The following is a 13,677-nucleotide window of genomic DNA, read 5'->3' as shown; positions in this document are numbered from 1 at the left end:
ACAGGCAGCAGGCTAGTAAAGTCCTCTATCAGTTTTAATGACAGACAAATAGGGTTATTTCTGAGGTCAGGGCTTTGCATCATTTCCCATCGGTTTAATCACCTTTATTTTCCAGGCTGATTGCCAAGACAAAACAAAGAGGACATTTACCCACCCAGCCACAACACAGCCAGAGGAGAGAGAGAGTGAGAGTGAATGGGAGAGGCAGGGAAGAGGAGAAGGGCAAATTGGCAATTTTGTATTTTGTAAATTAGGTTGTTCTTCATTTCACAATAGACTCAAATTAAATAGGTGGTTAGATTATACTTTTATTAAATTGAAATGAAAGCATTCATTTGCAACCATGCACAAAGAATGAACCAGGAATATGATAGTGTATTACAATGTCAATATCATGGTTACAATTCTGTTTTTGATCCCATCACAAAACCTCAGGAGAATGAATTTACTAATGTTGTTTTAACTTTAAGTATTGACTAGCTAAGGACAATGGGCCAAATCCTAACTGTGACTTTCTGAACTTGGAAAAAAGTGACAATATTGTTATTACAATTCCAAACATGAGTTTAATCTGAGAAAGTTGGTTACAGTAGTTTACAGCTATACAATCCCTTCTGCAGTCTTATCAAGACACACAGTACTTCCTAATACTGTCTCCCTTTGTCCTATACATGTATTTCAACCCAAATAGGTTCTTCTACACAAACCAAAACAATGAATAAAGTTGTAACTAATTCCATAGTGCTTAAAGGGAATGTATCCATGAAGTGAATAATATTCATTGCTTAAAGGGAATATTCACTACATGGATGCATTCCCTTTAAGCACTGAACAGTCCCTGTTAATCCTGTCAACAAAGGAAGTAAACAACAAACAACAGCAAAGGCAAAGCACAGGAAACAACATGGAACATTCAGGTGAATAGAGCCAGTATTACAGTAGCTGATGCTGGATGTCACCAGAGTCATATAAATATATGGCTCTGGATGTCAGTGGGAGACAAATGACATACTTCAAACATGCAGTAATGACATACTTCTGACATCTGCAGGCAGAGATGGCGTACAGTATGTTAGCAGAGTTCTCCATCATTGTCTAATGCAAGGCCTGTTCCCAAATAGATTGACCTGCTCATAACAGACAAGGCGATGGTGATGTAGGCACAGCATAACTAATACAGACAAAATCATGATAAACAAAACAAATCTTTACAAAAACAATTCCACAACATGGGGTGAATTAGAGATCAAAAGAGAAAATAATTGGGGAAAAATCTAATAATGAAGTAAGCTTTATGCAACATCTTTTGAGTGAGAATCCATTACACCTTTTTGTTTGTGTTAGAGATCAGACTTGATGAATTGATATCAAAAGTAAAATACCTCACAATATACTGCCTGCCCTACAAAGGCAAAACGCAATGATTACAAATTTGGTCAAAAATCTTTGATCTTTTGATCAGAATATATCAGAAATTGCTGTCTAGACATAAAAATACTTTGAAGTCAGATTTTGCAGTAAAAAAACAACATAGGTACTGCATTTTGTAGGGCAGTATACAAATGTAGTGCTTTTTGATACTGCTGAACAACAATCTAAAACACGTATGCCTTATAAATGAACCCCAACTGTAGAATCAATGACTCACTTCAGTCTTAGCTAGAGAATGAAAACACATGTGAGGAGAGTTGAACTGCATTACAAAGAAACAACGCTGAATGAAATGCATTGGATTAGTATTTAAATGTATTTACAATTATACAATGTTAAGATCACAACTACTCGATCTGTTAATGAAGAGGCAGGATTATAGCTAATTAAATGAGCTAACTTCTACAGCGATATGATAGCATATATATGTACATATATACTTAAGTCTATTTACAGAGCTAATTTAACAACAGTTGTAAAGATGATCTATTTGTTAAAGGGAAAACTTTAAGCTTAGACATCTCCCTCAGTAGAATAAGTGACATCCTAACAAACAAAATAATCTGTACTGTATTAAACATTCCCCGTTTCAATATGAACACAAATGAACTGAAACTAGACAGCTACATGCCCTCATAAAGTAATACTAACTTTTAATGATTATGTACATAGATACAGCAGGTCTGGATGGAAACACCACAGACAGCTAGAAATACAGCTAAGCACTGGCAAAATCCTAGAGGAAAACCTGTTTCAGGCACTGTGTTCCCTTTATCGTGCACTACTTTTCACCGGGGCCCATAGCGCTCTGGTCAATAGTAGCCCACTATATAGGGAATAGGGTGCCATTTGGGGCGTGCGTCGAGTCTCAGCAGAGAAAGTCAGTCCTCAGGTGAGGAAAGAGCATTATTCTGATCATTTAGGATTGTGCAACAGCAACTACAGTAGCTATGACGTTTCAAAACTCAAGTAGACCAGTGTCAGTGCCTGCCTGTCAGTAATGACCTCATTTACACCAGAATCTCTCAAAATGATGCATCAATTCAACCTGTACTGTTCATTACAAACATATATATAAGTGACCCATACATTTTATTTTCCATTATACCACAGAGCTAAAGAATAACTGCCTTGTATATTTAGCATAGACTTAGCCCTTATCTATGAACAAATTCCATCAAACCTGCCATATTAGTGTTTATGCAGTGACCTTGTTTACACGACCACTGTCCATGAACACAACTTATTTCTGAAACCTGAGAGCATCTACAGTACCTGTACCTGTGGGAGGAGTTTTGCGTTTGGATATTACCCGACTACAGGAAAACATGTTCCTGTGTTAATACATACTACAATGCAGGTTTGAATGAATTGCGGCCTCAGTCATTTCAATCATTTAGAATCTGTTAGAAAAGGCTTTCCCTATCTTACAGCAGGTCAGTAGAAAGGCAGTATAATACCTCAGAGCGTTTTAAACCAACTGGCCTTCTCATTTCCTGCCTCTTGCCTTCAATGTTTCAAGGCTTCTCCTTTGGTAGCAGTCCTCAGCATTCCGCTCTAAACCACTAAAACCTTTCCATTTCCCTGTGCACTTCTCCCTCATTTCATGAAACCATATCTATTTTACAGACATCATCATCTCTAAATAGTTCACAATTCTGCCATTATTTTTCTTCATTGATAGTTTCCATTCAGGGCAGTTTTAATTACACTTGCAAGGCATAAACTGTCTAAAACAATCAAATGCATAATTTAAAGGATAACCCAGGGTATTTGTGGACTGATCCCAGATCTGTTTGTGCTCTTGCCAACTCCATTGCTGTCCTTGTCAATGAGTAAGAAAGAGTTGGCATGCTAGTACAAACAGACTGGCACTCAGGCTAGGGCATTAACAGAACCAGGTTTAGTATAATACAGCACCCCTCCCATCCACCAGGCTGGTCGGGGGCTAGAGGTGAGGGGTTAGGGGTTAGGCAGGGGTAGAGCTCTTGTCGTTGCCCAGGCTGGGTCTGGGGTCTGCTCTGAGGGGTTTGTGCTGAGGGCTGCTCCTCAGGTTGTCATCCATCTGTAGGAGAACACACACAGTCAGTAAACATACATACAGTGTCTTCAGAAAGTATTCAAACCCCTTGACTTTTTCCACATTTTGTTGTGTTACAGCCTGAATTTAAAAATGGATTAAATTGAGATTTTGTGTCACTGACCTACACACAATAATACCCCATAATGTCAAAAACTTTAATAAAAAATGAAAAGCTGAGATGTCTTGAGTCAATTCAACCCCTTTGTTATGGGAAGCCTAAATACGTTCAGGTAAAAATGTGATAACAAATCACATACATTTTTTTGAAAGACTACCCCAATTATTTGTAAGGTCCCTCAGTCGAGTACTGAATTTCAAGTACAGATTCAACCACACCAACCAGGGAGGTTTCTCAAGGCCTCGCAAAGAAGGGCACCAACTGGTAGATGTGTAAAAATACAAACGCAAACCCTGAATAGCCCTTTGAGCATGGTGAAGTTATTAACAATGCTTCGGATGGTGTATCAATACAGCCAAATACTACAAAGATACAGGCTCCTTCCTATGTCAGTTGTTGGAGAGGAAAGAAACTGCTCAGGGATTTCACCATGAGGACAATGGTGACTTTAAAACAGTTACAGAGTTTAATGGTTGTGATATGAGAACTGAGGATGGATCAACAACATTGTAGTGACTCCACAATACAAACCTAAATTAGTGAAAAGAAGGAAGCCTGCACAGAATACAAATATTCCAAAACATGTTTGCAAACAAGGCACTTTTCAAAAATGTAACCTTTATTTAACTAGGCAAGAACAAATTCTTATTTACAACGACGGCCTAGGAACAGTGAGTTAACTGCCTTGCTCAGGGGCAGAACGACAGATTTTAACCTTGTCAGCTCAGGGATCTAGCAACCTTTCGGTTACTGGCCCAACGCTCTAACCACTAGGCTACCTGCCGCCCCTACTTAAGTAATACTCCCAAAAAATATATATAATGTCCTGAATACAAAGCATTATGTTTGGGGCAAATCCAACACAACATCACTGAGTACCACTCTTCATATTTTCAAGCATGGAGGTGGCTATGGGTATGCTTGTCATCGGCAAGGACTAGGGAGATTTTGGGGGGGATAAAAATAAACGGAATACAGCTAAGCACAGGCAAAATCCTAGAGGAAGACCTGGTTCAGTCTGCTTTCCAACAGACACTGGGAGACGAATTCACCTTTCAGCAGGACAATAACCTAAAACGCAAGGCCACATCTACACTGGAGTTGCTTACAAAGACGACATTGAATGTTAGAATTTTGACTTAAACCGGCTTATGGGAAGACTTGAAAATGGCGCTCTAGCAATGATCAACAACCTACTTGACAGAACTTGAAGAATTTTAAAAAGAGTAATGGGCAAATATTGTACAATCCAGATGTGGAAAGCTCTTAGAGACTTACCAAGAAAGACTCACAGCTGTAATCGCTGCCAAAGGTGTATCTCACATGTATTGTCTCAGGGGGGTGAATACTTATTTAATCAAGATTAGTGTTTTATTTTTCATTAAATGTTTACATTTTTCTTCCACTTTGACAGAGTATTTTGTGTAGATCGTTGACCAAAAATGACAATTCAATCCTTTTTAATCTAACTTTTTAACACAACAAAATGAGGAAAATGTCAAGAGGTGTGAATACTTTCCGAAGGCACTGTATAACACAGTTACTAACCACAATATAAACACACACTCACGGATGCACATACATGCGAGCGTGCACACACAAACAGAAGAAGTGAACTAGTCTTGATATACGTACAAAAAAGTGTCTAACTAATGCTCACACTATACTCCAATGACTAACACAACACACGCAAATACACACGGAGACGAGAGCAGCAGGACCTTCTCTATGAGGTTGGACTCTTTGTTTACAAGCTGAGTGAGTTTCTGCAGGTTGGCATCCACCGTCTCCTGAACCGGCTGGGGAGACCCTGGAGAGAGAGGGTGGGTGGACCAGGAACAGTGGAGAGAGAGAGCCCATTATACTAAGAAAGCAGAGATACTGAGAGCAGAGAGAGATATGCCAGAACGCAGCAGAAGTTCTCCATCACAGCCCAGACAAAAGAAGCAATAAACCGTGTACCTTCGTCGACGGACCGACACACGCGCATACATAGACGGTTAGGTATTGCTCCTGCTACAAATGACAACTTGGCAAAAGCTGTACATCCTGTGTTTAGAAAAGGCTTTGCAGGACCTGAAGTTCACCAGATTTTCACTGACACGTTCTATTAAAAACATAGCAGGATCTTTGTAACCCTTACTCAATACCCTGGACCTGAAGCAATCATCATGTATAAACTGACACACACACACACACACACACACACACACACACACACACACACACACACACACACACACACACACACACACACACACACACACACACACACACACACACACACACACACACACACACACACACACACACACACACACACACACACACACACACACACACACACGGCATAGAGCGCTGGTCTCACCGGGATGACTGCTGAAGTGAGCGTTGAGTATGTGGTCACAGAAGCGCTGGAGGTTGTCCAGCTGTCTGAGGTGGCTCTGCAGAGGGCTGCTGGGTAGACTGGCCTTGTGGAGGGGAGCTACAAAGCCAAACACAAACGCATCCAGACTGCATGGCCTGGGCCAGAGAAACACAGCTACATTAATACAGCACACATAATATAATCACACCCAGCCTTATCTAGCATCTGACCAAACTACACAAGAACTCACGTGTTCCCAAAGAAGTAGTAGGCCGTCCCCAATCTGTGGGAAAGCAGATTCAGACACTCCTTAGCTTCACTGTAAATCTGACGAGAGAGGGGACGGGGAAAGGTGAATTTACTTAGAATGCAGGGTCGGGATATCGTTTGGTATCAAGTAGTCCCCGCAGTGTATGTTCCTGTCCTACCTTTCCCTCCACCTCAGTAATGGTGTGTAGAGGGAATCTGTCTTACCTTTCCCTCCACCTCAGTAATGGTGTGTAGAGGGAATCTGTCCTACCTTTCCCTCCACCTCAGTGATAGTGTGTAGAGAGGATCTGTCCTACCTTTCCCTCCACCTCAGTAATGGTGTGTAGAGGGAATCTGTCTTACCTTTCCCTCCACCTCAGTAATGGTGTGTAGAGGGAATCTGTCCTACCTTTCCCTCCACCTCAGTGATGGTGTGTAGAGGGGATCTGTCCTACCTTTCCCTCCACCTCAGTGATGTTGTGTAGAGGGAATCTGTCCTACCTTTCCCTCCACCTCAGTGATGGTGTGTAGAGGAGACTCTCCCTTGGTCAGCAGGATCCGGGACAGGGCTGTGTTGGCATGGCGACCAGGGACCAGGAAGTTGAGGGGAAAGGGAGAGCGGGAGGCGAACCACGGCCGAGTCAGGTTAGCATAGTTCTCAGCGTCCACCCAGAATGTGTGTAACTACAGGACAACACACACAGAATACATATTTAGAATACAGTACACAATACCGGGCACATAACACTCTCAGTACACAAACAAAAAACTGCTGGACTTTCAAAATGTGTCTAAGTGCAAAACAACATACACACCCACAACAATCAGCACACAACACAACTACACACACGGGTTGTTCCTACCAGGGCTGGTCGTAGTTTCTCCTCCAGTAGAGCGATGTAGGCCATGGTGTCTGCTCCCTGCCTCGCCGACAACTCATAGTCTGCATTAAACCTCTGCTGGACAACACACAGGCTTTGTTGTTAGCACTGCACTGCAAATACAGTTCGTAAAAAGGTAATTTATGGTGAAGGCAGAAAGGAGACTTTACCTGTTTTCTCAGGAAGTTGAGAATCTGAGCAGGTTCGGTTATTGTGGATCCCTGGTAGACCAACTCTGGCACTGTGCCTGTTGAGTTGGGTAGAGGGGAACAGTGTGCCAGTAGTGTTGGTTATAGGGGAGTTTGACAGTGTGTCTTTCCTCCTGTGCTACTGCACAATCCATATGTCATGGACTATACAACTACAGTAGAGCAGGCATAGAGACAACACCTCTGACCGACAATGTGCTATATGTATAGTAAGCAGTCAATTTGACAGTCTTGCATCAGATAGTCATGTATCTATTCCTACCTACTGTAGTAGCCTAGTGATGCTTTTTACATGGTGAAATGACAATAATTATCATGTTATTACTTGTATAAGAACAACTGAATTCTGTTTCTTTGGACTTTAAACCAAGCAGCAGTACCTGTCAAAGTCTTCCACGTCCAGTCTATGGGAGTTACTGTGATCGTGGCTCCAGAGAACTTGGCATAGGCCTGAGAGAGAGCATAGATACGTTAGTTGTTCAGAGGAATGACAAGAAATAAGAGTATTTGACCATTTTACTGAACAACACTTTATTATAAAGCCTACATAATAATAATAACCATGAGTAATGGTGGAAGACATGACAGTCATTTGTCATGAACTGTCCCTTGCTCTAGCCAGATAAGATCATATCAATATTGTCAGAGTACTATGAGCTTTCCTATCAATGTTGTCAGAGTACTATGTAGGCTTTCCTATCAATGTTGTCAGAGTACTATGTAGGCTTTCATATCAATGTTGTCAGAGTACTATGTAGGCTTGCAGGTTTTCCTACTTACAAAGCATGTAGAGGTCTGTAATTTTTATCATAGGTACACTTCAACTGTGAGAGACGGTATCTAAAACAAAAATCCAGAAAATCACATTGTATGATTTTTAAGTAATTCATTTGCATTTTATTGCATGACATAAGTATTTGATCACCTACCAACCAGTAAGAATTCCAGCTCTCACAGACCTGTTAGTTTTTCTTTAAGAAGCCCTCCTGTTTTCCACTCATTACCTGTATTAACTGCACCTGTTTGAACTCGTTACCTGTATAAAAGACACCTGTCCACACACTCAATCAAACAGACTCCAACCTCTCCACAATGGCCAAGACCAGAGAGCTGTGTAAGGACATCAGGGCTAAAATTGTAGACCTGCACAAGGCTGAGATGGGCTACAGGACAATAGGCAAGCAGCTTGGTGAGAAGGCAACAACGGTTGGCGCAATTATTAGAAAATGGAAGAAGTTCAAGATGACGGTCAATCACCCTCGGTCTGGGGCTCCATGCAAGATCTCACCTCGTGGGGCATCAATGATCATGAGGAAGGTGAGGGATCAGCCTAGAACTACACGGCAGGACCTGGTCAATGACCTGAAGAGAGCTGGGACCACAGTCTCAAAGAAAACCATTAGTAACACACTACGCCGTCATGGATTAAAATCCTGCAGCGCACGCAAGGTCCCCCTGCTCAAGCCAGCGCATGTCCAGGCCCGTCTGAAGTTTGCTAATGACCATCTGGATGATCCAGAGGAGGAATGGGAGAAGGTCATGTGGTCTGATGAGATAAAAATAGAGCTTTTTGGTCTAAACTCCACTCGCCGTGTTTGGTGGAAGAAGAAGGATGAGTACAACCCCAAGAACACCATCCCAACCGTGAAGCATGGAGGTGGAAACATCATTCTTTGGGGATGCTTTTCTGCAAAGGGGACAGGACGACTATACCGTATTGAGGGGAGGATGGATGGGGCCATGTATCGTGAGATCTTGGCCAACAACCTCCTTCCCTCAGTAAGAGCATTGAAGATGGGTCGTGGCTGGGTCTTCCAGCATGACAACGACCCGAAACACACAGCCAGGGCAACTAAGGAGTGGCTCCGTAAGAAGCATCTCAAGGTCCTGGAGTGTCCTAGCCAGTCTCCAGACCTGAACCCAATAGAAAATCTTTGGAGGGAGCTGAAAGTCCGTATTGCCCAGTGACAGCCCCGAAACCTGAAGGATCTGGAGAAGGTCTGTATGGAGGAGGGGGCCAAAATCCCTGCTGCAGTGTGTGCAAACCTGGTCAAGAACTACAGGAAACGTATGATCTCTGTAATTGCAAACAAAGGTTTCTGTACCAAATATTAAGTTCTGCTTTTCTGATGTATCAAATACTTATGTCATGCAATAAAATGCAAATGAATTACTTAAAAATCATACAATGTGATTTTCTGGATTTGTGTTTTAGATTCCGTCTCTCACAGTTGAAGTGTACGTATGATAAAAAATTACCGACCTCTACATGCTTTGTAAGTAGGAAAACCTGCAAAATCAGCAGTGTATCAAATACTCGTTCTCCCCACTGTGTGTAGGCTTTCATATCAATGTTGTCAGAGTACTATGTAGGCTTTCATATCAATGTTGTCAGCGTACTATGTAGGCTTTCCTATCAATGTTGTCATAGTACTATGTAGGCTTTCATATCAATGTTGTCATAGTACTATGTAGGCTTTCCTATCAATGTTGTCATAGTACTATGTAGGCTTTCATATCAATGTTGTCAGAGTACTATGTAGTCTTTCATATCAATGTTGTCAGAGTAGTACGCTTTCTGGGGTATGGCATGTTAAGCTCTGTAAGATATGAGGGCTGTGATGATACCAGAATCACAATATTTTTTCCATGGCAAAAATTAAACCACGAAGCAGACCAAACTCTTTGGTCCTTTAAAAAAACGATATAAAATATTGTGTGCTATAGCTTTGAAAATAAATACATTTGACTCTGGGTGACAACTTAAATATGTTTGTTTGCAGAATTAGTGCAGTTTTCCCCTCAAAAGTTAAAGTAACACTTTATTTGGATAGTCCATCTGTAGATGCTCTATTATAGACTATCAGTAACATTTCAACTAACTATCTACTAACCCTAGTATTAACCGTAACCCTTTCCCTAACTCTAACCTTAACCCTTATTATAAACCTTACCCTAACCTTAACCCTTACCCTTATTACAAATCTTACCCTAACCCTAACCTCAGCAAGCAGTTTCTTATCAACAGATAGTCAGTTGCTTATCAACAGATTGTTTGTTGATAGAGCATCTACAGATGGACTATCCAAATAAAGTGTGTCTGAAGCTTCGCGTTTTGTTTCCACCGCACTAACGAGTATGGCTATACTGGTATCGTCACGGCCCTACAAGATATCACTAAGTATCATTTGGCATTGGCTCCAGTTCTAAAAGCAGACTATCAGCATGAGGGGTAAGCACCAAGAACAACAATACAGATATGGCAGTCGTAGTGGACAAGTGACAGTGATAACACACATGGCAACGTGTAGCCATATCTATTGACTTAAAAAGAGACATTTAACAATGCGAGTTCGTTGTATCTCATACAAAGAACTTAGATTGTTAAACGTCTTCTCTTTTTAGTCAATAGATATGGCTAGGCAAAGAGTAGCCCAGAAAGGTAGCCATGAGGAAAAATGTAGTCCAAACAGAGGAAGTGCAGGAAACATGTAGGCTTATAGTAATCATGCCAAATTGTTTTGTTGACACTGTCAGCCAGCAAATGATCTGGCAGCTGTACACCTTTTTCAACAGGAACGGTGTCACCTTGTTACGAGAGCTTGTGCAAATTCGTTGCATTGTTCATACAGTATCTGCAACTAGCCTATAGGGAACGGTATAATGCAAGTGTCCTAGCAAAATAGGGATATGTTCAAATTAACTACTGGGATACATAACTAACACACAGTTAAGCATAAGAAGACGGGAGAATGGTCGTACCGAGGACAGTAGTAGTAAATCAAGATAGAGCTGACCTTGAACTTGAAGAAATGTTAGCAATGAGAATGGCATTTGACAGCTATTAGCTACTGTAGCTAGTTAGCTACAGCCAGTTAGACACATTCTGAACAGTGCATGTTGTTAGTTGGTTCAAGTTTTCATTGACAAGCCTCTAAAAGGCTAGATGATTAGAAAAAACAAAATACCAAATATCGATTCTACCACTAATACTTAGCTAACTTTCCAGTTTGTTAACGTTAGCTAGCTAAAATAGCTCAGTCTTGTTGATGGTTTTGCATCATCAGAGGTGAAGATTATCAGATAAAACAATGAGAAATGTAGCCATGCAGTACAACATTCGTGACACAAAGGTCATATCATAATTTTGTTTTTTATGAACGCATTTACCAGCACTATGAGAGATTCTGTGTGGACGGAAGGCAAACCCCAATCACCTCCCCAGCATCTCAGCTCCATGGTGGCCGCCATGTTTGTTTGCTGCCGTGATCAGGAAGTGGGTGATGTCATCGAGTACCCAGAGGCCCGCAGGTGGGGTCTCCAAAGGTAGATTTCAGTACTTTGCAGGTAAAAAACCAAATAGTCTATTCAAATAGTATATTTCTACAACAAACAGGACTGATGTATTTGTATTTATTAGGGATCCCCATTAGCTGCTGGCTTACTCCTCCTGGGGTCCAAACACATTAGCTCACTTACATCACACAACAAAAATTTAAAAAACTGTGCATCATATAACATTATTACACCACTGCATATCTACAATACAAAATGTATAATACCACTATGCAACAATATTACAATGTATGTGTGTGTAGTGTGTGTGTGTGTGTGTGTGTGTGTGTGTGTGTGTGTGTGTGTGTGTGTGTGTGTGTGTGTGTGTGTGTGTGTGTGTGTGTGTGTGTGTCTCTTCACAGTCTGCATCGTTCTGTTTTTTAAATATGATTTTACTGCTTGCATGAGTTACTTGATGTGGAATAGAGTTCCATATAGTCATGACCCTGTGTAGTACTGTGCGCTTCCAGGAGTCTATTCTGGACTTAGGGACGGTGAATAGACCCCTTGTGACATGTCTTGTGGGGTCAATACCTCTCACAAAGACAAGTAGTAATGCATTCAATCCCTCCTCTACTTTGAACCAGGAGAGATTGACAGGGATGTAATTGATGTCAGCTCTCCATGTACATTTAACTGTAATGTTCCTATGTCCCTCTTTGTGACACTTGACCATATGACTGGGCAGTAGTCAAGGTGCAACAAAACTAGGGCCTGTAGGACTTGTTCTGTTGATAACAATGTCAAGAAAGCAGAGCAGCGCTTTATTACAGACAGACCTCTCCCCACCTCAGCTAATGTTGCATCATTATGTTTTGATCATGACAGTTTACAATCCAGGCTTACACCAAGCAGTTTAGTCTCCTCAACTTACTCAATTTCCAAATGATTCATTACACGATTTAGTTGAGGTTTAGGGTTTTATTGAATGGTTTGTCACCAATTACAATGCTTTTAGTTTTTCACTTCTTTAATACTAGCTTATTACCTGCCACCCATTCTAAAACTGACTGAAACTCTTTGTTAAGTGTTGCAGTGATTTCACTTGCTGTGGTAGCTGATGTGTGTAATGTTGAGTCATTAGCATACATAAACACACATGTGTAACGGCGTTCCTCCTCCTCTTCATCCGAAGAGGAGGAGCAGGGATTGAACCAAAATGCAGCTTCTTGATATGACATGATTTATTAAATTAAAGACGAAAAAACACGAAAACACTTTAACAAACTACAAAACAACAAACGACGTAGACGCACCTGAACATAAGAACTTACATGACACGAAGAACGCATGAAACAGGAACAGACTACATAAACCGAACAAAAGAACAAACAAACCGAAAACAGTCCCGTGTGGCGCAACGTACATAGACACAGACACAGGAGACAACCACCCACAAACAAACAGTGTGAAAACACCTACCTTAATATGGCTCTCAATCAGAGGAAATGAAAACCACCTGCCTCTAATTGAGAGCCATATCAGGTCACCCTTTAACCAACATAGAAACACAAAACATAGACTACCCACCCAAACTCACGCCCTGACCGTCAAACACATACAAAATAACAGAAAACCGGTCAGGAACGTGACAACATGCTTTACTCAGTGCCAGTGGCAGGTCATTAGTAAAAATTGAAAAAAGTAAGGGGCCTAGACAACTTCCCTGGGTAATGCTCGACTCTACCTGGATTATGTTGATGAGGCTTCCATTAAAAAACACCCTCTGTGATCTTTGTAAGTCGCTCTGGATAAGAGCGTCTGCTAAATGACTTAAATGTAAATGTAAATGATCTGTTAGACAGGTAACTCTCAATCTACGATATAGCATGGTATGTAAAGCCGTAACATATACGTTTTTACAGTAGTAGATTATGATCAATCGTGTCAAAAGCTGAAATGAAGACTAACAAAACCGCTCTCACAAGCTTCTTTTTATCAATTTCTTTCAGACAATCAGAAGTCATTTGTGTAAGTGCAGTACATGTTGAGTGCCCTTCCCT

General features: G+C 41.2%; 1 protein-coding gene across 3 annotated transcripts; it reads right to left on the bottom strand.

The window, feature by feature from the left end:
• Positions 1-288: 288 nt before the first annotated feature.
• mtx3 (metaxin 3) lies at positions 289-11,618 on the bottom strand. Of its 3 annotated transcripts, none has more exons than XM_055920008.1 (9): positions 11,510-11,618; positions 7,720-7,789; positions 7,301-7,377; positions 7,113-7,208; positions 6,751-6,933; positions 6,251-6,327; positions 6,001-6,155; positions 5,354-5,442; positions 289-3,496 (listed from the first exon to the last, which is right to left on the bottom strand). In XM_055920008.1, exons 1-9 carry the CDS (start codon positions 11,588-11,590, stop codon positions 3,401-3,403), a joined length of 924 nt encoding a protein of 307 aa, XP_055775983.1. In that variant the 5' UTR covers positions 11,591-11,618; the 3' UTR covers positions 289-3,400. The 3 variants fall into 3 exon arrangements, with proteins under 3 accessions (XP_055775983.1, XP_055775984.1, XP_055775985.1); XM_055920009.1 differs by having other exon boundaries at positions 7,113-7,205; XM_055920010.1 differs by lacking the exon at positions 5,354-5,442 and having other exon boundaries at positions 3,403-3,496.
• Between the last annotated feature and the right edge of the window lie 2,059 nt (positions 11,619-13,677).

Source organism: Salvelinus fontinalis, chromosome 4 (genome assembly GCF_029448725.1).
Source record: "Salvelinus fontinalis isolate EN_2023a chromosome 4, ASM2944872v1, whole genome shotgun sequence".
In the NCBI taxonomy this organism is placed as follows: Eukaryota; Metazoa; Chordata; class Actinopteri; order Salmoniformes; family Salmonidae; genus Salvelinus; species Salvelinus fontinalis.
The sequence above is the reverse complement of the archived record's forward strand: the minus strand, read 5'-3'. Positions and strand labels throughout refer to the sequence as shown.